We start from the raw sequence: 24,716 nt of genomic DNA, 5'->3' as shown, positions 1-24,716 counted from the left end.
CCGGTGTCACGTGAGTGCAGAAAGTTAATACTTCTTCTCCCTCGGCTGCTGTTGCTTCTTCATTGCCCCCCCCCCCCGCCCCGCGTCTCCTGCCGGCCCTTTTGCAGGAAGACTCCCACCCCCCGCGCGCCATTGGCCATCGGAGCCTGTCTCGTCGCGCTATTGGCCGCCCGCGGGGCTTCCCTCACGAAAGCCGCGTTCCCATTGGTCGCCTTACGGGCTTCTGGCTCCGCCTCTCTTCCCTCTTGGAAAGTGACATGAAGTTAGGATCGCAGCTGTCGACGGCGCCGGGCGGAGGATTCGAGGTTCCCTGTGCGCGGGGTGGGGAAGCGTAAGGAAGGGTTGCCCAAAACTCGAGGCAGGAATCGAGAGATCCCCCCGCGATCCCTCGGTACAGGGGTGGGAGGGAGAGGCAGGACTCCTGGGTTTCTAGGCAGTGTGGATCCTAGTGGTTAGAGCGCAGAGCCTGGAAGTCAAAGTCCTGGCAGAGGGAAATGGGCATATTGAGACAGGGTGTAAGGGGAGTGCTGCCTAGTGGCTATAGCAAGGGGGTTGTATATGCGTGCATGTGCCTGGTACTGGAAGGGACTGGGAAGGGAGTTAGGGTGTAACTGGGTGGATAGATTTGGGGGGGGTTAGATAATCCTGTGTACTCTGTAGAAAATTCAGGGACAGGAAGAATCAGGGGTCCTGGTTGCTCAGAGAGAGCGCTGAGTAGTACCAGTAGTAGCTTAGAACAGTGGCTGGACTTCTGGGTTCTGGGATCAGGGAGCCGAAAGTGGGGCAAGAGATTTTGTGCTTAATAAGGTGGGATCTGGTGGGTTAGAGGTGGAGGATCAAGGAGCCAGGAAACCCCTGGGGTGTCTGGAGGCTGGAGAGGGCAGTGGTTAGAGCAGGTTACGATGGATGAGCCTGAGGAGATATTTGGAGGAGTTGGAGACCCCAACCCTGCTCCTTATGAGGAGCTGGTGTCTGCGATGGCCGGCGGATTGTATGGGGAACTGGAGCGGCTTGTAGGGGCCCATGGGCCTGGTGCGGTTTCAGGACTCCTGCCGCAACTGGTTTCTGTCCTGGAGTCGCTGCAAGGGGCTTGTGGGCAAGTGCGAGAGCGGGACCAGGCGCTGGAACGCTTGCGGGATGACCGGCTGCGGCTGCTGGAGCAGTATGAGCGGGAGCGATCTGGGCGCAAGCGGGCAGAGGAGGTTGGTATCGCTTTCTTTCTACGACTGCTATTTTTAAATGTTTGTTTAGGCTGTGTACACCTCATACAGTGGTACCTCAGGTTAAATACTTAATTCGTTCCAGAGGTCCGTACTTAACCTGAAACCGTTCTTAAACTGAAGCACCACTTTAGCTAATGGGGCCTCCTGCTGCCGCCGCGCCGCCAGAGCACGATTTCTGTTCTCATCCTGAAAGAAAGTTCTTAAACTGAAGCACTATTTCTGGGTTAGCGGAGTCTGTAACCTGAAGCGTATGTAACCTGAGGTACCACTGTACATTTAATGCACATTCCAGCCCCCCCCCCCAAACACTGGGAACTGTAGTTTGTTAAGAATACTGGGAACTGTAGCTCTGTGGTGGGTAAACTACAGTTCCCAGGAGTCTTTGTGGGGGGGAGGGAGATGCTTTAAATATATGGTGTGTATGCAGCCTTGGGACGCAGGTGGCGCTGTGGGTAAAAGCCTCAGAGCCTAGGGCTTGCTGATCGAAAGGTCGGCAGTTCGAATCCCCGCGGCGGGGTGCGCTCCCGTTGTTCGGTCCCAGCGCCTGCCAACCTAGCAGTTCGAAAGCACCCCCGGGTGCAAGTAGATAAATAGGGACCGCTTACTGGCGGGAAGGTAAACGGCGTTCCGTGTGCTGCGCTGGCTCGCCAGATGCAGCTTGTCACGCTGGCCACGTGACCCGGAAGTGTCTCCGGACAGCGCTGGCCCCCGGCCTCTTGAGTGAGATGGGCGCACAACCCTAGAGTCTGGCAAGACTGGCCCGTACGGGCAGGGGTACCTTTACCTTTACCTTTTATGCAGCCTTAGCCTCGGCTGTGTGCTGCGCAGGTCAGAGATGGGTGACAGTCTCGGGCCAAAGGTTTTGCAACACTGGTTGGCAACTTCCAGATTTGGCTGGCACACCAATCTGAGCCAAAACACGGTGAGTGAAGGCAGGGGTCATATTCCCTCCCTTCTAAACACTTAGCAAATCTGGTATTAGTTTCTCCAATATCGTGCTTGACCAGGCTGGTGCTTTTTAGCGGACAGCACTTTTGCTACAGAACTAGCAGCAACGGAGAGGGATTTTCTCTCTGTGTGGTGCCACTCTTGTGAATGTACTTTTCTCTAGAGGTCTTGGTGTTATATGGAACCAAGAAACATCCAGTCAACAGAAATAGAAAGTAATAATCTAGGCTCAAGTTGCAAGCAGGGGAGGAGGGCAGTTTCTGTCCCCGGTTGCTAATCCCCGGCATCCGCTAATGGAAGGGCAATTGTATTATGAAACTGAAAGTGTTCTTCTGTGTATCACGGGCAGTAGGTACCAATGGGCCCCATCCTTCATGTAGTCATCTAAACTCTATATATTTTTACCATTGTTTATGTGAGCTGCCATTGCAGTATCTTGTGGCAGGGCATTCCATGGGCTGGTTATAGTTGCTGTCAGGAAGTACTTATTTTGCTGCTTCTTAAGCCTGTGGCCCGTCAGTTTCAGGGGATGCCCCTGAGCTTTCATGCTCTAATGGAGAAGGAACAGGAGGAAATTATTCATCCTTTGTGCATCAGTTAAGATTGTACATTACCACCACCTTTCCATTTAGCCTCTGCAAAGTGTCAAAGTATTACCAGTTTGCAAGCTTTCTTGATAAGGAAAATGATCCTTGTGCCTTCCGTCTATTTTATTCTGAGTGTAAGGAATGGGTGCATTGCAGGGGTCTGATGATTCTTAGGCTCCCTCCCCACGCTACAATTCTACGACTCTATGAGCTCAACTGCCCATTTTAGCATGTTGAGACTTGGAGTGGGTAGCACAGGGCCGATGAAGCTGCCGATGAAAGAGACCCAAGGCTGTATATACACACCACACATTCAAAGCAACCCCCCCAATAAAGAATAATGGAAACTACTTTCTTAAGGGTGCTGGGAATTGTAGGGACGCGGGCGGCACTGTGGGTTAAACCACAGAGCCTAGGACTTGCCGATCAGAAGGTCGGCGGTTCGAATCCCCACGACGGGGTGAGCTCCCGTTGCTCGGTCCCTGCTCCTGCCAACCTAGCGGTTCAAAAGAACGTCAAAGTGCAAGTAGATAAATAGGTACAGCTCTGGCGGGAAGGTAAACGGCGTTTCCGTGTGCTGCTCTGGTTCGCCAGAAGCGGCTTAGTCATGCTGGCCACATGACCCCGAAGCTGTACGCCGGCTCCCTCAGCCTGTAAAGCGAGATGAGCACCACAACCCCAGAGTCGGCCACGACTGAACTTAACGGTCAGGGGTCCCTTTACCTTTAAGGGGTAAACTACAATTCCTGGGATTCTTTTACACAGCCCTCTATGGGTTTGGGAGAAAGTGCTGGGACTGGGACTGGGTGGGAGAGGATGTTGGGATCTCCTGGACTCTCGGGGTTCTCTTCCTGCAGAGGTTTATGGAGCTGGAGGACGCGATGGAGCAGGAGCGCAAGGCACATGCAGCGGCTGTGAGCCGGCTGGAGGGCCAGAGCCGTGCCCTGGAAGGGAAAGCACGCAGCTACGCAGACCAGGGTGAGAGGGGCGGGTTCCTTCGCATCCTATGCCTTTAAAATCAGAAGTGCTGAATCTTCTCCCCTGCAGATTGGTTGAAGAACCTGTGTTTGATACGGACACTAAGAAATTATCTCTCTGTCTAGGAGGAAGCCAGTTAGCCAGGCCAGACGAAGTGTGGCCTTGGATGAATTCTGTTTCCCCATCTTCCCACAGACGGGATGGCTTCCCTGCCCACCCATGCCCCTCCCACGGACAGGCATGCCCTATCCTGCACCCTCCCATCTTTTTCCCACTCTCCTTTTTGGAAGTTCTGGCTAAGCTGGTCTATCGAGTTTGCTGAGATTGGGGTGTAAGGCAGCGGGGAGCAGAACAACCTCATCGTATATCTTTTGGGCTCATTGCAAAATGGGGCAACTGTTAGTCACAATTGCAATTATTTCCAGTATATGTTTATGTGCGCGCACACTCATATATGTCTGGCTCTCTTTAGTTTCATGTGGGGGGGGGGGGAATACAATGTGGGACATGATGGAGGATTATAAAATTATGCAAGAAGCAGAGAAAAGAGAGGGAGGTGTTATATTTTTTCCACTCCCATAATATTAGGATTGGCAATGCTCCACATAAACCGCTGGGCAACAGATGTAGGGTAGACAGAAGGAAATACTATTTCACACCACGCATAATTAAATCATGGAACTCCCTGCCACCAAATGAGGCTGTAGCCACCAGCCTAGGTGGTTAAAAAAAAAAAAAAAGGAATTAGACAAATTCACAGGTAGGGATAGTACCTGTCAATATCTGAGTGTCTTAGGCTGCAGCCCTGCACACAGTTACTTGGGAATAAATCCCATTGAGGTCAGTGGGGCTTGATTCCAAGTAAACACATACGGGATCAGGGCTTGTAGGTGCTTTAGCAAAAGCTGAGACAAAACTATATGTGACTTTAGGTGCATCTTTGACTCTAATGTGCAGGTTTTATAAAATGGCAAATTATGTCAGTTTCAATAATCTCATAATTCTTGGAGTCTGACAAGATTTGGAGAGCGAATGTATCCCTTTCTTTAGAACCACTGAAGGGAAGGGAATTTCCTGTTCTGAAGCTGAGATTTGCTGGTGGTGGGAGGCAGGGGAATTTCTCATTGACACAAACAGAGGACTTCCTCCCCTTGCAAATACCAGCTTCAAAAGAGAGATTTTTCTCAGCACTGCAGCAGGCGAGGAAAAGGTTAAATTCCTTCTCCACATCTTCTCTCCTCAGCATCACAGGGCATATTGCCATGCTAACACCCATAAGGTTACACTGTTCTATTTCTTTCAAAGGGTCTTAGTTATAATTACCCCATGTTGGATTTTGCCCTCCAACCAGCAGCTCTCAGTTGCTTTGCAGAGTCCGCAACCTAATTCTGTGACCTGCTATTATCTAGACTGGGTTATATTTAATGATGCTCTTAGACCCTGACCACATACCACCCAGGGCTGACTGAAGAGCTAATTTTATATCCCTTGCCAGTGATCTATTCCACAACCACCAGCATCCCCTTTATCAGGGCTGCTTCTCTTTTAGCTTAATTATGCCCACCTATTCACAAGTCATCACAAAAAAGTTATGCTCAGTGCTTGTTAATAAGGTCCCAAAACTCACACACACACTGACATTTTTTGCATCCAGACAGGATTATTTCCCCCTCATCCTTTTAAAAAAGAAAAAAAGAATTGTATACCCCATCAAAGTGTATCTCTAACAAAATTCTCCATACCCTCACAAAATGAAAATGTGGGCAACGTTGCATTTATTGGGACTTAGGGACTTATTTTCTGGTAAGTATCAGATTGCAGCTTCAGTGTTCTTTGTGTGAATCTAAGACATTAGGATATTCTTACCCATGAGGCTTGAATCTTTTCTTATTATTATTCATTTGGCCTATTTTGCCACTGCAAAGCTTGCATTGAGTAGAATCTGCTCAATGCAAATTTGTCTTTATTTAAAGATGGATTTTTCTGGCCCTTCCATTAGGCAGAGTGAAGAAACTGCCTTGGGCTATAGATGCTCAGGAGCAGCCTGTGGTTATTCCTCTTGAGCCTCCAGCCATTCCCTTCTGTTGCCTCATGGAGTTTCCTGGGCCCCCTAGTCTGTTATTGATTCTACTGCCAGTCCAGTTGGCTGCAGTACATGGATTTGGGAGGGGGACGCCATCTTGTCCTTCGCCTCAGGCAGCAAAATGTCTTGAGCCGGCCCTGCCTGCTCTCTTTCCTGCTTTCGCTGTACACAATACAAATAGCGCACAAGATGCATTTTTTAGCACCATTTTGAAAATGCCCTTAAGACAAATGTAAAGCTGGTTTAGGTTTCTTGTATGTACATCAAAATCACACCACCATGCCTCCCTGCCCCCCTCCTCTCTCTTCACAGTGGCGGGTCTGGAAGAACAAAAATCTTCACTCCTAAAGGAGCTTTCAACTCTCAGCCAGAGCCACACAAAGGTACCGTCAGCCTGCAGCTGCCATCCCTCATTTGCTCTTTTCTTTTCTCCACTCTTAAGCCAAGCTAGGCCACAATCTCATTTTGTCTCCTGCCTTTTACAGATTGTGCAAAACTACAAGGAATTGAAATCGCAAAGGGTGGCGTTGGCTGCTACAAGCCAAGCTGGATCTCTGACTACAGAAACGAAAAGGTTTGGAAGAGGAAGCTGGCCTGTGGGGTGGCAGCGGGGTTTGTGTGTGTCAGGGGTTCACTTAGGGGCACGGTGCCACCAATAATGATATTTTTGCCCAAGCTGCTGAGGTTGCGGAGTGTGCTGTATGGCCAGTTGCTGTGCACTCCAACTTCTTCTGTTCCTTACCACAGCAGCTGTCAAACCACAAACTGTTTTCACTCATTTCATGAGGAAAGGTAGAAGTCATTTTTGGTTACCTAGCAACAGCCGGGCCTACTGCAAGTACCACATCTGGATTAAGGCAGGAATGGATGGGACACCGACCGGCAATCCACCAAGGGCTGCGTGTGACAGAATAGTTAGTTGGGGTGGCGCTGGGTTCAAATCTAATCTCCCCCTGCCCCAAGGTGAAGAAAGGTTGACAAAGACAAGCTGCTCCAAGGCAAACCTGGTGGAAATGGGGTGGGGGTGGGGCCATGGGTGAAGAAACATGAACCCTTTCTCCAATTGTCTTCAGGGGTTTGATGGGTTTCTTGGAAGAAGAGGGCCTTTTTAGTGGTGGTGCCCCCGTTACAGAATTCCTTCACTCCTCAGAAATGCCTGACTCAGATATAGTACCACATGATACTTTCTGAATGTTGGCCATAGGCCTTGGTGAAACGCACATTTTTGATTGAGGAGGTACTGGGTTCCGTTCCCGGCATTTTTAGGTATGCCACGGAAGAAGAGTCCTGTCTGAGAGCTGCTGCCAGTCAGTGCAGGCACTTCTAAGCAAGGACCAATGGACTGCTCTGGCTCTGCAAGGCAGCTTCCGAGATTCCCACATTTCAAGCTTTTAACAACAATGGAACTCTACTGGCTATCTTCCGACATTTTTTGTAGTGATTTCTTTTTAATTTCTATGTAATGTTGGTGATTGGCTTTGGCAGCCACATTGAGGGCTTTATTGCATGTTGAGGCAGGGAAGAAAGGTGAGTAAGAATCCTTTTGAGAGAAGGAGACGTTGAAGGGGTCGAAGGCAAGATGCAGGAGGTTACAGGCATGCCTTTTCCAGGGCAGCCAATCAGCCAGCCATGTACAGTAACAAGGAAATAAAAATAAAGATTTTTCTCTCCCTCCTCCCCCTGCTCAGGTTGAAACCTCCACCAATCCAGGCACCCCCAAAGTTCCTCCCAAGCACCTCGGACCCTGGGTCTCCTGAGTTGCCTCATTCCCCAGGGGTAAGTGGCTTGGTGTTGTGGGGCTCAAGCCCCTGAACTCTTCCTTGGCCCTTGGCAAACAGCAGCAGTGGTGGACGGGGAGGCTGGAGGGGGAAGCAGAGGCATTAAGAGGAGCCAGGAATGATTGGCCTTTTATGTTCTCCCCACCCGTCTCTTCAGAAGCCTGCAGAGTTTCGAGAGCTTCCCAGCACGGAGAAGGCTCCGCAGAGGGACACAGAAAGAAACAATTTCCCCTTGGCGCAAGAAATGGGGCAGCCGGAACAGGATGGTATGAAGGGGGAGCCTCTGTTTCGTCTTGGTGTGGCTAGGCCAGGGAAAATAACTTGAGGAGGGTATGGGGGGGCAGTGAGGGGGTATGGGTGTGGCCAAGGGAAAGCCCCGAGGGCCAAGTGAAGAGGACTAGTGGGCCATATTTGGCCTCTGGGCCTCAGGTTCTCTGCTGCAGCCTAATGAGTTAGTAGCGTGCCGGTTCTTGAGTTGTGCTATATATTTTGCATTTTTACTGGGCTTCTGTTCCTTGTAAGCTGTGCCTCTTCCACACCCCTGCCAGTCGTTTCCACCACTGCCAACATTTAGATTTTAAGCTCTTGTGGGGCAGGGACCTGCCTGACCCTCTTTATTCTTATAACAACAGGAATTTTCTCTGCATGCAGACAACAAAATGCCAGCTAGGCCCTTGCCCAAAGGAGCAATGCTTTTCTAGATTATTTTCAGTAGGGAAAGGACTGTGTAGAGGTTAACAAACACGGGATAATAATCTAGAAAAAATAATGTGCTTTGCGTTTGCGCCCCCACAACATTCTTCTCTTGTCAGCCTCTCCTACTCTGCAGAGGCGCTTGGACTTGGACGATCTCCTGAGCTCCACTCCAGAACTGGGACTGGACCAAAAGCAGCCAAGCAGGTAAGAGGGATGTGTCTACTTATTAAGCCTCTGAGCAGAAAGCGCATGTGGGCAGCGCCTGAGTGGTCTGTGCTTGAGCATGGATGCTCCTTCACTGGAATGAAGAAACAGCTAGGCTCTTCCTTCCTGTGTCCTCCGACCACAGCATGCCCACACTGTCCTCCAATCCTCCATTCTCCCATCTATTCCCTCCCCGCTTCCCCACAGGTGTTTTAATTTCGGGAGAGGTAGCTCTTCTAGTTATCCTGCTCACGGCTTTGAAGGGCCACACATCCCTGAGTTTCCCAGCCAGATCGCCAACTTCTTTTTCTCCTCACACCCGCCTTTGAAACTGCCGGTTCAAAAGCACTGCAGCCGTAGGATGGCAAACGAGGCTGAGGAGGACTTCTCTGTGTTCATTGTCTCCTTAGAAAAAAATAAAGTCCCGCCCCTGGTTTCTGTCTACTGTGACGTCAGATGTGGGTGTGTGTTGTTGCCAGGTTAGGAGCGGGTGGGTACTCCTGTCTGTCTATTTGTCTGTCTGTCTGTCTCTCAGCCCCCTGAGTAACACCCTCGAGCGCAACACGGTGTCCCTTTTCGCCGAGGTCTCGGGCCTCAGTCCTGAACTCCTCAGCGATATGGACGGCGGTGCCGATTTGCAGGGTAGGTGAAACTCCCACCTTCCCCCTCCTTGTCCTGCTGGGACCTTATTCCTTTCCTGGAGAACCCTGGAGTCCTAGCTCCCCCACCCCAATTTTAATCCAGAAAACCTGCCTCCCATAGTTCCCCAGCCTGTGGGGAGTTAAGGTTTCTACCTGTGTCCTAGTAGCTCAGCAGTGTCCATGCTTGACCATCTTTTCAGGGGATGCCTTGGAAACCCTAGTGGCAGAAAACACTCAGCTACAGGAGGCACGGTAAGAGCGGCCAGCCTAAAGCGATAACGTTTGTTTGTTTTGAACTATGAATCTCCTTTTACGTGTGTGCCAAGGCGCCTTACAAACCAGCTGAAAATAATTATAAAAACAGTACAAAAATGCTCCCAACAACTCAAGGTAGGTGTTGGTTTTGTACAGTGGTACCTCGCAAGACGAATGCCTCGCAAGACGAATGCCTCGCAAGACGAAAGAGTTTTGCGTTTTTTGAGTTGCTTCGCAAGACGAATTTCCCTATGGGCTTGCTTCGCAAGACGAAAACGTCTTGCAAGTTTGTTTCCTTTTTCTTAAAACCGTTAATACCCAGGGTGCAGTTGCGACTTGACTTTGAGGAGCAACTCATAGCATGCGGTGTGGTAGCCTTTTTTGAGGTTTTTGAAGACTTTGATGATTTTTGAAGCTTTTCCAAAACCGTGCTTCGGAAGACGAAAAATTCGCAAGACGAAAAAACTCGCAGAACGAATTAATTTCGTCTTGCGAGGCACCACTGTATTGTTTCTGAAACCTAAGGCAGAGACATTTTGCATCCAACTGGAAAAGCTTGCCAAAAGAAAATGAAAAAAATGCATTCATTTGGTTCCAGAAAGTACAGATAGGGGCAGCTTCTGATCTCTTTGGAAGTTGAGGGAGAAACTGTCCTGCAGAATGTAGTGACCCTGCTTGGGTGTATAAGGGATAAAGCCACCTCTCAATTTACCTGGTCCTGAATTGTTTATGGGTCTTTATATCTTGATGGGAGCTGGAGCTTCTTAGAAAGGAAGGTCCTTGTCAAGGGTGCTTGGCAGGCAGAGAAATGGGCCGAGGCCTGGCCAGCTTCTCTCCGCTGGCCCGTCTGCTTTCTTGGATCAGGCCCTCCACCTCTTCCTGGGCCATCGCAGCCACTCCTAGGCTGAAGTCTTGCTGTTCCTCATGGTCCCACCTCTAGAACTGCTCTGGATACAGCCCGCCGCCATCTTATCGCCCGTGTAGAGGAGCTCACCGAAGAGCGCGAGTCGCTACGGGCGGAGCGTGAAGGAACACTGGGGGCCCTGAGCCGCTGCCAAGCCCAGCTGAAGGAGGCTGAGCTGGAACTGATCAGGTAAGGCCTTGTAAACTGCCCTCCCTGGTGTTTGGCAGACATCTTGATTCCACGAACTGCCTGGCAAAAAAAGGGAGAGGGGCACCTCAAAATTAGTAGTACACAGGAACAACTCCTCCCCAGCAAAGTCACCAAGGCAATGTAGACAAATCCCAATGTGTTTTGAGTTAGCCATTCTTTCAGAGGTCACATGCCCTTTATCCTCACAACAACCTTGTGAGGTAGGTTAGATCGTGTGTGTGTGTGTGTGTGTGTGTGTGTGTGAGAGAGAGAGAGAGAGAGAGAGAGAGAGAGAGAGAGAGAGAGAGAGAATTTTTGGTCCAATTTCAACCAGTAAACTTTGTGGCTGAGTGGGGATCTGATCCTGATCCTACCCAGCACTCTGGACATTGCCGCTCACTCGTGGTCTCTAACAAAAAGCATCATTTATGAAATCATTATATGCTGCCTTATGAGAGCCAAATCCTAAGAGATGCATTATAAATGCTCTATGCCAATACACAGCTAATGTAGGAAGATACTGTCCTGTTTTTTTTTCATGCAGGTTGTGTTATATGCTTTAACAGCCTGTGTTGTTTGTATTCTTAGGATTATATTGTAGTGTCTTTATCCTGATGCTGTGAAGCAGTGTGTTCCCAAACTTGGGTCTTCAGCTCTTGTTGGACTACAACTCCCATCATCTCTAGCTAGCAGGACCAGGGATGATGGGAACTGTAGTTCAAAAACAGCTGAAGAAACACTGCTGTTAAGTAGCTACAGTAAGCTACAATAATAAGAGCCCCGTATCTGACAGCAACAGTAACTATAGCAATACTGCTAATAATGATTAATAATACTATAATAAAGGTAGTCTATGGATTTGTGTGTTTCTGCCTAAGCACTTCAGACAAACCCGAATCTTTCTACACTAGCCTATTCCTCCGAACAAGTGCAGCTTAGCTCAAGAAGTGCTAGGGCTTTATTGGAATTACTTAACAAATCATTGTGTACCTATCAGGCGTTGGTTACTGCAGCCTAACCATTGTTTGGCATGCATTAAAAGAAACCCGTGTGTGTGTGTTCTGCTGTGCGTGTATTGAGCTGGTCAGAGGATAAGGCTATCAACAACCACTAGCCACAATGGCTATGCTCTGCCTCTACTTTTGAATGCCAGTTTCTGGAAACTGCCATGTGTGCGTGGAGATTGCTGTTGTGCTCAGCTTCCCACCCAGTTGGCCACTGCGAGAACAGGATATGGGACTAGATGGGCCATTAGCCTGAACCAGCAGGCTTTTCCTATGTTGTTATGTGTGACCAACAACGTGACCATTTATTAGAAGGGAAGATGGAATCCACTCTCCCTGAGACACTGGCCTACAATTAATTTTTTAAAAAAATAAACGAGTGAGCCCAAATTTCAGTTGTTCGTCTTTCTCTTTCCAGGATACGGCAGGAGTTTCAGGAATCAAGACGTTCTAGTGAGGATGGGGAGGTAACCAGAGCATCTTCTGCAAGGATGTTGTGACAGGCCGGAGGGGGCCAAGCTTTCCCTTGAAGGCTGAGGGATGGGGGTGCGGAAAGGGTCTTCTACAGAGCTGTAACGAGATGGGGGGGGGCTCAGGATTCTGGGAGTGGCATTTGTGTGCGTTTGAGGCAGGATCTGCCCTCTTCCTCAGCAGGCTGAAGGAGGCCTGTCCCGGCCTCAGCGGTTCACCCGGGCCGAGATGGCTCGTGTGGTGATGGAGCGCAACCTCTATAAGGAGAGGCTGATGGAGCTGCAGGAAGCTGTTCGGCGCACAGAGCTGCTAAGGTCAGTGGCGCCGAGGTTTATGCCTTGGGGCTGGGGGGGAGGCAGATGGGTCTGTGACCCCATAACCTAACTTAAGACTCTGTGTGGCAGGCCGCCCTCTCCCTCAGTTTGACATGAGGTTGGATTTGCCCTGCTGAGCCATTTTCTTTTTGAATTGTCTGAAAGCAGCTCAGTGACTGTGAGCCTTGTTGGAGCTTGCCATGTGGTACCAGGGGCATGATGGGAAGTCAAAATCCCTCCCCCAACCCTCCTTGCTTCGCTCTAGCAGCAGAGCAGCAAGAGGCTTCTCTTCCTTTCTGGCGATCCTTCCCAAACAGCACTCCAATTGCCAGGGAGTTAGGACTGGAGAAGAAGGGAGAGGACTCTCTCCCTGCTGCCAGTGCAGCAATAAGGAAGGGAATTAGTACTTCTGAGGGGTCCCCTTAATGTTGGAGGTGAGCAGTGGCTATTTATCTAGAAAAAGAGGTGCCGGAACTCACCATGAACGCTTGCCTTGTTCTCTTAGAATGGCAATGGCACCCACCTGAGAGGTGCCGGAACTCAGTTCCTGTGAGTTCCAGCTTTAAAAAAAAGCCCTGGAGGTGAGGACGAGTCACGGAGTCTTGTGTTGTGAGACAGGGAATTAGGAGACTCAGCAGCATCACGAATGACTCCATATTATTCATTAAGCCCCACCCCACTACTGCTAGCAGAGTCTTTTCCCTCTCTGGAGAAACCAGCAACTGCAGGCAACCTGCTCATTCCATTCCCTAGGAACCAGGAATGGGGAATCTGTGTTCCTCCATATGTTGTTGAACTCTAGCTCCCATCAGCCCGAAGCTCAGAGATGATGGGAGCTGTGATCCACCTGTGTTCAGAGGGCCAGAGGTTCCTTATCCCAATCCTTGAAGCTGCTCAGGGCAATCAATCACACTGTGGCTGCCCAGCCAATAATTATTTTCCCATAGTACAAACTGGGCGGGAGGGAAGTGGGTCAGAATGGAGGCCGGGAGAGAATTGGCTTATAGAAATACACTATGGAGAGGTGAGATTTAAACAGAGGATTATAGACTCAAAACACAAGTTTGTCACTCAGACAAGAGAAGGCAAATGGCTCTTAGGTGTAGCAAATGAAGTACTGCCCTGAGTATTAACAGAGGACCAGGGAGCCAGTTGTGCAAATGGTTTGGGTTGCTTGTTTCCCCTTGTTCCAGCCTTGAACTAATGGCTAATGGAGGGAGTCACTCCATGGTGGCAGTCTTAAAGCAATTGTTTCTCTCTTCTCAGGGCTTCGCGGGAGGAACAAGCTGTTCAGATGAAAAAATCCTCTTTCTGGAAAATGTAGGTGCCATCTAAGATCTGCCCCTGAAGCTGCAGCTGTGCATACTCTGCCTTGACATTTGATATTGGGCATACAACTTAGCATCCTGAGAAATTTCTTTCTCTCTTAGCAAGACGTTATGGCTGCATGGATTAGTTTGAAAGCGTGCAAGGGAGCAATGCCTAGTGGAGTCTAGTGGAGATGGTGGGCATAATGGCTGTGTTCTGTCACCACTGTCAGAGGCAGTTGCTGTGAATCACTAGTGGGGAGAGTGGCTGTTGCACTTAACTCCTGCTTGCAGGCTTCCCATAGACATCCAATCGGCCATTGTGAGAATAGGGTGCTGAACTAGATGCGCCACTGACCTGATCCATCAGAGCTCTCATTATGTCCTTGTGAGAGAACCTTCCTTGCCATTCATAGCAATGGCTCTGCCTTGGACCAAAGTCAAACTGAACTCAGCAGGCAAACAATCTGTGGGCTCCTTTTAGTCTGGTTCCGACAGATCACAGTTCCATCATTCTTGGTGCAAACCCCACTTTTTTCTGTCGAATTTTGATTTGTGCCCCCTGCCATTCCCTCCTCATTTCCCCTGAACCCATTGTATTTTCCTCCTGCAGTTTCGATCGCTTATTTAGCCCCTCGGACTCCCCAGAGAGGGCTCCTGCATCCCCGCTGCCACCCGGGAGGGCCCGGTCCAGCCCCAGCGGCCGCAATGAATTGGGAAGGAATGGAGGACAGCTGTCTCCAGCCTTGAGATACATCCCACGAGCTACCTCACCGAATGAGTAAGTTGTGTGGCAGTTGCTTGGCAGGGGGAGAGGTAGGAGCCAGAGTGTGCATAAGCTGATTTTGCAATCCCATCATCGGCACCTCTTGGGGACCTGCTGCTCCCTTTATATGGAGTTGGGCTGCTAGTGGATCCATCTAGTCCAGCACAGGCTGACAGCAGCTCCCTGATGCCAGGTTAGACCATTGGTTCATCCAGCTCAGTATTGTCTCCTCCGAGCATGGGGAACCCTTTGGCCCTCCAGATGTTGCCAAGCTACAGCAATTATCACCCCTGGCCATCGGCCATACATACCGGGCCTGATGGGAGTTGTAGTTCAGCAGGGCCAAAGGGTTCTCATGCCCGGTCTGCTCTGACTGGCAACAACCCTCCAGTGTCTTGGGCAGAGTTGTTGCCCAACCCCAATACCTTAGATCCCTTTTATTAACTGGAGACGCCCTGGCTTTGAACCCTGGAGCCTTCTGCTTTCAGAGTGTGCCTTGTGGACTCACTCTACATAAAATGAAGAGGCTTTATACGGAGTCGGGCTGCTAATTGGATCCATCCAGCCCAGCAGAGGCCAGCAGCAGCTCTTCAGGGTCTCTGGCAAAAGTCCACTTTGGGCAACAATTGCATGCAGGCCCATCTGGGTAAATCCAGCTGAAACCAAAGCATTTCCCCTGGTTGTAACTGGACGCAGGGTTGTCACTGGAAGCTCTCTGCTGCCCCCTACTATATCTGGCTTTTATATCTGCAGAGCCGACACCTCCCCTCAGCAGAAGCGGAGAGAGCTGTACCGTGAGATCCGCTCCCACATCTGGCAGGAGCATGGTCGGGCGCAGATCCATGGGTGGAGCCAGCCGCCTGCGCTCCAGGTGAGCATTCTAGCAGGGGCAGCAAGGTCTCATATCCAGGTACCTGACCCTATGGAAATCCCATGTCAAGGGGTAGGTCCTCAAGTACTGTCTTTTTAAACCAGGGCAGGAAAAATGTAGATGCAGCATTTTGTGTGTGTGTGTGTGTGTGTGTGTGTGTGTGTGTGTGTTTTATCATACCAGACAGTGTGCAACAATTTTCCTGCATTTGACAATGGAATGATGGTCTAAAATTAAAAAATAACAATCGCCATCAGCATTGGCATCCTGCCGGCTCCTGAAGACACACCTGTTTGGGCAAGCATTTTGCAGAACTGAACTCCTGATGTTATTGCTTGAACTGTTTTTTCATTGTTAGGCTTTCGATTGTTCATTTGTTTTTATTGTATATTTTTTATTAAGGATGTTTTACTGCCCCCAATGGATCTGTTGTTGGGTATTTCAATTCACTCACTGATTTTCATAGTTGTGAACTGCTTAGAAACCATTTTTGGCATATAGCAAATAAACAAATTCCACCTAGGAAGTGGGGCCCACTGAATTCGACCATATTGAGTCACCCAACAGCGTGGTGCTTTAGACTATACATTTGCCTTGTTCCATCCCAGTCATGGGATCTGACCTTAGTTTTGAACTGGCCACTCTTGCAGCGAGTCTCCACACATTAAAATCCAGCCACCTTTTCTCTGCAGGGCTCTGATCCCCTTTCAGGGGCCGCCGACGTACCTGTGCTCGCACAATTACGGATGCTAGACCAGAAGGACCCCAATACAAAGGTAACAAAGCAGTGCGTTTCCAAATGCTGAATAGCTAGGGATGTTTTCCCCCTCCCCCTGACTTGTTGTTATTATTACTATTATTGCATTTGTATCCCACCTTTCTTCCAAGAAGCTGAAGGTGACATACATGCTTCTCCACCTGCCCCCCCATTTTATCCTTACGACACCCTGCAAGGTAGTTTATGGCTGAGGGACAGTGACTGGCCCAAGGTCACCCAGTAGATTTCATGTGGTTGAGTGGGGATTTGAACCCTGGTCTCCCAGTGGCGCTCTAACCACTGCACCACTGAATTGAAATCTGAGGGAAATGGTGTGGTTTTCCTGCTGTAAAGTGCTAAAAGGGGGTTCGTTTGTGTAGGTGTAGGAGTAAGAGTGACTGAGTTCAGAGCAGGGACTCGTCCAGAGAGGTAGCAGGCAGCCTCCTCTGAGGACAGGCCACTCAGCTGCATGTCTGCTTTGGGAGCGATTCACGTGATCCAGTGGCGTTGGCATCAGCTGAGTTATCAGGCCCTCTGAAGGGTGAGTGGAAGGAGACCAAGCCCTGCAGAGACTCTGGGCAGTTCCTGTGTGGGCAAGTACAGTGGCGGGCTCAGAAAAAGCTTAAGGCTTATTAAAGTGGCACATTTGCAGTTCCTCTGGCAAAGGTTTCTGGCTGCAATTGGGAAGGGTGGGGTGTCATTCTTGTATGGAAAGCGACTCCGTTTACCAGGGGCCAGCAGATCTCAATGTCGTGCCTGCCTCTCTCTCATTGTAGCTCTGGTGTGCTGCAGCATCAGTTGGCACTGAGACTCAGGAAGAAGCAGAAACCGTAAGTATCATCATCATCATCTCCATCATCATCCTCACCATCATCATTATTGGTTTTACTCTTGCTTCAGAATTCTCACTTAAGCTTCCCTTTTGAGGTTTTTTTTGGGGGGGTGTTGTTTTGGTGTGTGTGAAGTGAAAACTGCTCATTTAGGTTGACCTTCAGTTCAGACAGCAGGACGTGGGTGGCAATGTGGTCTAAACCACTGAGCCTCTTGGGCTTGCCCATCAGAAGGTCGGCGGTTCGAATCCCTGTGACAGAGTGAGCTCCCGTTGCTCAGTCCCAGCTCCTGCCAACCTAGCAGTTCGAAAGCATACCAATGCAAGTAGATAAATAGTTACCCCTCCGGCAGGAAGTTAAATGGCATTTCCATGCTCTGGTTTTGGTGCTCCGTTGCGCCAGAAGTGGCTTAGTTATGCTGGCCACATGACCCAGAAAAACTGTCTGTGGACAAACGCTGGCTCCCTCAGCCTGTAAAGCGAGATGAGCGCCGCAACCCCAGAGTCATCTGCAACTGGACTTAACTGTTGGAGGTCCTTTACCTTTTTACCTTTTTTCAGTTCAGAGAGATGTTTGTCTCCTGCAGCAAGAGTCTTTTAGCATTTTAAAGACTAACAAATTTATTATGACATGAGCTTTTGTGGACTCGAGGCCACTTCATCAGATGTGTTAAGTGGCAAGTATATAGATTGCCATTCAAGAATTACAGTCGGTGATCATTGAAGCTTAAATATATACTAAATAGGCACATTTTTATAGCAGCAAGTTGATGATAATGGGCTGGGATTATTGCATTAATGCATTTAGAGGGGCAGGGAACCATTAGCAAGAAAGAAGTAGTGACTAGAACAGATATCCAGCACTGGTAACACATGAGAAATGATGTGTATCCCCTTCAGTAAGTTAGTGGTTTTTCCTCTGACTTTTCTCAGGAGTTTGTTTTTGTTCTGATGCTGTTTTTAATTTATTTCATGTTTTGTTCATGGCTTGTTTTGTTCTGTTTTTGTAATTTATATATTGGCAAAAAAGCCGTGGTTGCAGTTTGGGGTTCTTAACTCAGCTGTTCTAAGATGCCCCTTCAGATTTAAGTCCAGAAACATTCCTTGCCCACCGACATCCTTAACCTGCTGCCGTGCATGGAGAACTTGAACACAGGATGGGAGGGGGGTGGGGAGGAAGGAGACACACTTCCCCAGGTTGTGTAAATGTCCTTGCCTGGCTGCCTGGAAAACCTACGCATGTGGGTGTTTGTCAGCTGAAGTGACAAAACAGGTATAAAGGCTGAAGTTTAGGGATTGTCAAGGGCATGTTTTGTGTGTGTGTGTGTGTGTGTGTGTGTGTGTGTGTGTGTGCACTCACACACACACGGCAGCATAAAAGGAAGGGAGGCTGGTCAAGGCCCACAATGTCTTGCTGATCCCTCTGGTTCTTTCTCTTCCAGGGCACCTCTCATCACTGCTCTCGGCTGTGGGTGGCCTCAGGGACCCACTCTGCAAGCGAAGTGACTCTGTTTGATGCCCAGAACCCAAACCAGCTCCTGGAACATTTTGTGCTGCCTGGAGTTCACGTCCTCTCCATCGCATGCGTGCCTGGTCAGTGCAAGGAAGGAGAATCTATCATTTTATACTGTCTCTTAATACACACACATGCACACTTAGGCTCTTAGGCCGATTGGCTTGTTCTTTAGTCCTGTGCTTTGGTTCTGCCTTCTGGTCCTCATTGCTGTCTTGTTTCATGGCTCCTGATACCCTCGCAACCCAGCCCTGGCATTGACTCTCTGTCTCTCCTGCTGCTCCTACATGTGGAGCTCCCTCCTTGAGATTTGCACCTGGTGCCACCGCTCTTTCTTCCTTCTACCGCATCTCAAAACACACCTTTTCCACTTGGCCCTTGACTTCATCCTATTATTCCTAGCTGTAGCCAAGCTTCCAAGTACACAAAACTTTCCCAACTATACATATTTTAGACTGCAAGCACCATAGATTTTGGACTGAAGTTGTGTGTCCATTGAGATTTTATAGCATGGGTGGGAAAACTTTGGCCTAGTGGAGGGGAAAACTTGCCCTTCCAGGAGATCCCATTTGGCTCACGATGCCATTTTTCCAAAACCACATCCATCTCTCAATCAACTGATATCACTACGATGGGTGGGCGACATCAGCTGATGGGTGTGGGCAGGGCTCAATCCTGTATTGTCTGCACCCAACGGTTCCCCAAAGGGATGAGGGATACCAGGGTTTAAGCAACCTCTCACTCAACAGCTGATGAGTGGAGACTTCAGTCCTGCTTGGTTCAGCTTCATTGGTTAGTATCTCCCCACAATCCTACAGGCCAACTTTGAAAGCTGGGCAGGACTCCTCATTATCACTCCAGATGATTGGCAGGTTGATAGGCCTATGTGCAGCTAGATAAAGATTTCACCTGCTGTGCCGAAAAGGTTCTCCCCGGCCCTGCCTTGTAGGATTCCTAAGCAGGGACTCCAGCTGTTTCTGTGCTCCCTGAGGAAGGCCACTTTGCCTTCTCTGTTCCTCCTCCATAGGCCTCGCTGTGCCTGGTGGCGAGAGTCCTGAGCGAGAGCCAGAGATCCTCGAAGACCCCCTGGCGCCTGGATCCGACAGCGAGGATGAAGTGCTGGAGATGGAGGCAGTTGGCACAGAGCCCACCGTGTGGTTTGGCACCCAGGAGGGCTGGTAATTGACACCCAGCAGGGTTGAACGGGGAAGAAATGGGAGGTGGGCGTAAACGCCCGTTCCTGAATGGATTGCCAACAGATTCGTCGAGCTTCTGTGGCCAACCTCTGCCTCTTCCTGCTCCCACCAACTCCAACCACCAGGACCAGCATCCTGCCCTTTTGTTGCTGCTGCTGCTGCCACCATCGCTTCGGCTGCCATATTTGACAATCCCATGGGCTTCTGCCAGGTTTATTTACACTGAGCATGCCCAGCATCCTCAGGAGATGCGACAGCTGGAACCGAAATACTGGTGGCTGATGAGAACAGTTAATAATAATAATAATAATAATAATAATAATAATAATTAATTAATAATTTATTTGTACCCCGCCCATCTGGCTGGGTTTCCCCAGCCACTCTGGGCAGTTTCCAACAAAGATTAAAAATACATCAAAATGTCACACACTAAAAACTTCCCTGAACAGGGCTGCCTTCAGATGTTTTCTAAACGTCAGGTAGTTGTTTTATCTCTTTGACATCTGATGGGAGGGTGTTCTACAGGGCAGGCGACACTACCGAGAAGGCCCTCTGCCTGGTTCCCTGTAGCTTTGCTTCTCGCAGTGAGGGAACCGCCAGAAGGCCCTCGGCACTTCTTCAGGTATACTGGGCCGAGGCCGTTTAGGGCTTTAAAGGTCAACACCAACACTTTGAATTGTGCTCGGAAACGTACTGGGAGCCACTGTAGGTCTTTTCAGGGAGGGATGGGGGAGCAGGCCTGGAGCTGTGCTGGGGGTTGGGCTGGTCATCAGGAGGGCTCAGGTGGTGTCACCTTTGGAGGCTGACTGCATCTCCCCCCCCCCCCAGCATCTATATTCACTCTGCCGAGACGGACTGGCGCCGCTGCCAGGGCAAAGTGCAGCTGAAGGATGCCGTCCACTGTATTGTGTGAGTATGCAGACTTCCATCACTCTTTCTGGATGCTGCGGAGCTCCACTGCCTACCCCTCGTGGATGTTGCCTGCCTTCCCATGCTGGTGCTGTTGCAACTTAGTTTTAGGTCCCCATCTATGCTAAAGTAATGTCACATTGCTGTAAGCAGCCATGGTTCCCCCCCCCAAAAGCCCCTAAGCTTAAGGGTGCTGAGAGGAAGCTAAAGTTCCCAGAGTTCCCTGGGACTGACTGTTCAACCACTCTGGGAACTGTGAAGGTCTGTGAGGGGAATAGGCCGTCTCCTAACAACTCTCAGCATCCTCAACAAGCTACACTTCCCAAGATTCTTTGGGGGAAGCCATGTCTGTTTAAAGCGGTATGATGTAGTGCAGTGCAGATGGGGCCTTACTCTGCTGTTTTTGTCTCAGCCACACCCAGGGCCGTGTAGCAGCTGCTCTAGGGGATGGATCTCTGGCCATTTTCCACCGAGACACAGGTACATCCTGCTCCTTTCATTCCTCCCTGCCCTGCCCTGCCTTCCCCACAGCTCAGGTCCTCGGTTTCACCTAATCCCTGTCTTCCTCAGTCCGGAACTGGGACCTGCGCTCCCCACGCCTGCTTGACTTGGGGCGGCCACGGCGCTCCATTCGTTGTGCCATCCCCGTGCTTGACCGGCTGTGGTGTGGATATGGGAACAGAATTTATGTGCTGGATCCTCGCACTGCTCGCATCCAGGTGAGTGTGCCCCTAATTGCAGCTTGAGGCGGTGGCTGAAACCCACGGAGACTTGCATGGCTGGTTTTATGGTGTAAAAACGGTAGTTTGAAATTGCCAGGATCATTCTGTGTATCAGTGTTAGAACGGTATTGCTACAAGAACTAGCCGGTTAATTCATTTTAGCTGTTCTCTTTTTTTTAATTGTTTTTATTGGGTTTTAGGACAAATGCAAGAAGCAAAAACATATAAACTCTACAGAGTGGGAAAAAAGAAACTGAACAAAGAATTGAAACATAAGACAGATAAAACTGTGAAATTAATTGGGGTGTAAGAACAAGCCTGTCAGGCAAAAGTACCAACGCATTACAAACGTCTGGAATTTTGGCCATTCCTATTGAAATAGGTAGATCCTGAGGAACAACTGCTAGCTGGCACAACTTGGAGAAGTGTTGAGATCCAGATCTAGATTTAATGTTGTGGATGTGGGTCTGGGGACAGGGTCTTGAATCCAGGCTGCCTGTTGCAACCCACTTTCTCCTCCTCCTCCTCCCCCCAGAGGTACTTTGAGGTGACTTCGCACCCTGAAAGCCAAGTGCGGCACATGGCAGCCGCTGGCAACGGCATCTGGGTCTCGGTTCGACTGGAGTCCACCCTGCGCCTCCTCCATGCCGAGACTGGCCAGCCGCTGCAGGAAGTGGAGCTGGGGCCCTACGTCAGCCGCATGCTTGGTGAGTGTCAACGGCCGCCATGACTTGGGGGCTTTGGGTGGGACTCTGAGCAGAATGGGGGGACAGTGCAGTATCTGGGAAGGATTTGGCAAGGCAAAGCTTTTGGATTAGCAACAAACAAGCCTTGGCACAGAAGAGTAAAGAAGCAGGCTACAGGAAGAACGTCCAGGACAGGAGGGTTTTCTGAGGGCAGGAAGCTTTTAATAGAGGGCTCTCAGGCCTGAGAGGGGCATCCTGCTGCTTCCTCCTGTGCATCAGTATCTGGGCTGGGTCCTGGGCAGTAGTCTGAGGTGAGTCAGGAGCTGGGAACCAGCCATTAGTCCCAAGGGGGACCAAAGAGGAAGGCTGTGTCTATTTTACCATTTACTCCGGTTCCAGTGCACTCCCACCACAGTAGTTGTGTGCAAGTGACAAAAGCAAGCCAGAAGTCAGCGTCAAAGAATAACCAAGGATACAGAAACAGGCCAGAGTGCAGGCAGACCTTGGAACAGGAAGGCCTCATATCTTCTTCCTGCCTGGGAGGAGCCAATGGCCAGCCCTGGGCTTTGGGGGAGCCTCACTGTGAAGCTGCCACTGTCAGTGCAGTGGCTCAGCAAATGGGGCAGCTGGGCTCTCCTTCATGGGAGATCAGATGGCCATCTGCCTTAGTTGAGATCCCTGCATTGCAGGGGGTTGGACTAGATGACCCTTGGGGTCCCTTCCAATTCTGCGATTCTCTGATATGATTCTAGGATCCGGGTACCCTAGTTTTGGAATCTCTTGCCTGTTTAATGGAAAATTCCTCCTCTTTTTCCTCCTCACTCTCCAGGGCCGAACAGTCTTAGTTTAGCCATGAACATCTCAGCACTTGGCGCTTTTGGGAAACGGCTGTGGGTTGGCACCTCTGGCGGCACCATCATTTCCCTGCCCTTCATCTCAGGTGAGCACCTGTGTGTGGGTGAGAGAGAGAGGGAGAGGGAGAGCAAGTTCAGTTGCAAGTGTATACATAGCAGAGCTCCCTGGTGGCTATTTCTGTGAATTTTCTCTCTTGGTTTCTCATAGAATTTGCTGGGAGCTCGGAAATGTCTTCTCCCACTGGCATCCCTTACTGTGCTCTGGAGCAAGCCCAGATCAGCTACCACGCGCACCGCGATGCTGTTCGCTTCTTTGTCTCAGTCCCAGGTAACCAGCACGGAGGAATCGATGCCCATTCCTTGGTTTTTTGGGGGAAATAGAATTCAGTGGCTTAAAAGAACTTAAGAGCATGGAATCCAAAGCTACTGCTGCTGCCACCATTCTTTAGATAATGCTGATGATGTGCAGTTAGTAGAGTACTAGAGGACAAGTCCTCACCCCAAGGAACTTACAGTAGTCCAAATGGGATGTTACTGGAGCAAGGATCACTGTAGCCAGACTATCGCTGTCCACAAGAGGAGAATGGTGGATGTATAAATGCAAACTTCAGCTCTGTCTGTTTTTTCTTACTTTAGGGTGTATGAACCCATCCTCTTCTGAGAGCACCAAGGAATCGCACAGCCAAGAGGCATCAAGCAAACCATGCAGCTTGGTGCTAAGTGGAGGGGAGGGGTATATCAACTTCCGGATAGGTAAGCATCTCACTTTACAGGTGGGAGGGAATGACATGGGAACAGGATAAGGGCATCCAGCCCCATTATCCCAGCACCAGGTACAATGTCTTCTCTGATTCCTTTTGGCCCTCTGTTTTTTTCCTCCTTACCCAGGCGATGACACCGACGACCGCTACGGCGACCTGCTCCTCCCGAACCCACGCTTACGCCGAGCTGAGCGAAGCCACCTCATTGTCTGGCAGGTGCAGGCCTGAGGCTCTGGTGATGGGCACAGTCACTACTTCAGGGTGGTGTGGCACAGCTCCAGCCTAGGAGGGAATTGCACCGTGGACAGATAAGACGCTGGTGGTTGTGGGCTTCCCATCTCACTCTCCTGCCCTCTTTCCCCACGTGTTTAACCCTCTGGTGTCTGAGGGTTGGGGCAATGACTTTTTGCAATGTTCTCAGGCCAAGGATTATAGCAGAAGCCATCTGGATGCCAGGATCTGTTTTTTGTGAATCTGCACATTGAGGGGATCTGCAACGGGTGGTTCCTTGCCCCCAACCCCTTTCTAAATAAGCACTTCCACTGCTAAGGAACTGGAGCACTGTGCTGCTTTGCAGTAAGTCAACCTGCTCTGATACGGACTACGCCCCTGTCGAATCCTGCTATGTTCATGCCTCCCTGGGTTATACAGCACCAGCAACTTCCCTCTTAGTGGCCAGATGGTTGGGAGCCAGAATGCAGCTACCTGGGTCATGTAGAAGGGAAGAGGCCTCTGTTACCAGTTGGGAATAAACGAAGCAGATATGGTGAGTTAGAGCGCACAAGGCCAAGAACCAGGACTCCTGGGTTTATCTGGAAAAGGAGCAGCATCCAAGAGCATTGGAGCTACAACCACCACCACCATCCCGTCCTCCTTTCACGTGTGATTCTTTGATGCACTTTTGATTCTACGGGTTGAGACATGAGGAGAAGACATGGGAAATCTTGAACTACAGACATGGATTTGTTGAAGGCTGTGAGGCAGCACTACTCAGAGAGGCCTGAAGGGGGAGCCCTCTCCCTGCTGTGCTGCCTTTGATCTGGAAGCGGAATATTGATTGGATTGATTCCCGGTGCTATTGAACTGACCAGATCCTGGCTGCAGTTTTGGAGTGATGCTAGGGCCGGCCGGGACACACAGCTCACTGTTAAGTTTCTCAGGGTTGCTGTTCCTTGTTTGTCTGTCTCACCCAAGGGTGAGGGTCTCCGGCGGCCTCAGGGTCTATTTCTGTGGGTTGGTTTCTAATAAAGCTTTAATTATTATTATTACT

General features: G+C 50.0%; 1 protein-coding gene across 2 annotated transcripts; it reads left to right on the top strand.

Annotated features, from left to right (window-relative positions):
- Nucleotides 1-231: 231 nt before the first annotated feature.
- LOC114581778 (C-Jun-amino-terminal kinase-interacting protein 4-like) lies at nt 232-24,714 on the top strand. Of its 2 annotated transcripts, none has more exons than XM_028702346.2 (27): nt 232-1,202; nt 3,616-3,736; nt 6,132-6,202; nt 6,305-6,393; nt 7,508-7,595; nt 7,755-7,863; nt 8,410-8,497; nt 9,033-9,139; nt 9,339-9,390; nt 10,334-10,486; nt 11,909-11,957; nt 12,145-12,275; nt 13,542-13,595; nt 14,196-14,363; nt 15,102-15,219; nt 15,912-15,995; nt 16,753-16,806; nt 18,248-18,398; nt 19,346-19,496; nt 20,343-20,423; nt 20,836-20,903; nt 20,994-21,142; nt 21,681-21,852; nt 22,661-22,771; nt 22,894-23,013; nt 23,322-23,438; nt 23,574-24,714. In XM_028702346.2, exons 1-27 carry the CDS (start codon nt 903-905, stop codon nt 23,672-23,674), a joined length of 3,057 nt encoding a protein of 1,018 aa, XP_028558179.2. In that variant the 5' UTR covers nt 232-902; the 3' UTR covers nt 23,675-24,714. The 2 variants fall into 2 exon arrangements, with proteins under 2 accessions (XP_028558179.2, XP_028558178.2); XM_028702345.2 differs by having other exon boundaries at nt 233-1,202; nt 12,142-12,275.
- The last annotated feature ends 2 nt before the right edge of the window (nt 24,715-24,716 follow it).

This window comes from Podarcis muralis, chromosome 13 (assembly GCF_964188315.1).
Source record: "Podarcis muralis chromosome 13, rPodMur119.hap1.1, whole genome shotgun sequence".
Classification (NCBI taxonomy): domain Eukaryota; kingdom Metazoa; phylum Chordata; class Lepidosauria; order Squamata; family Lacertidae; genus Podarcis; species Podarcis muralis.
This window is presented reverse-complemented; position numbering and strand designations above follow the sequence as displayed.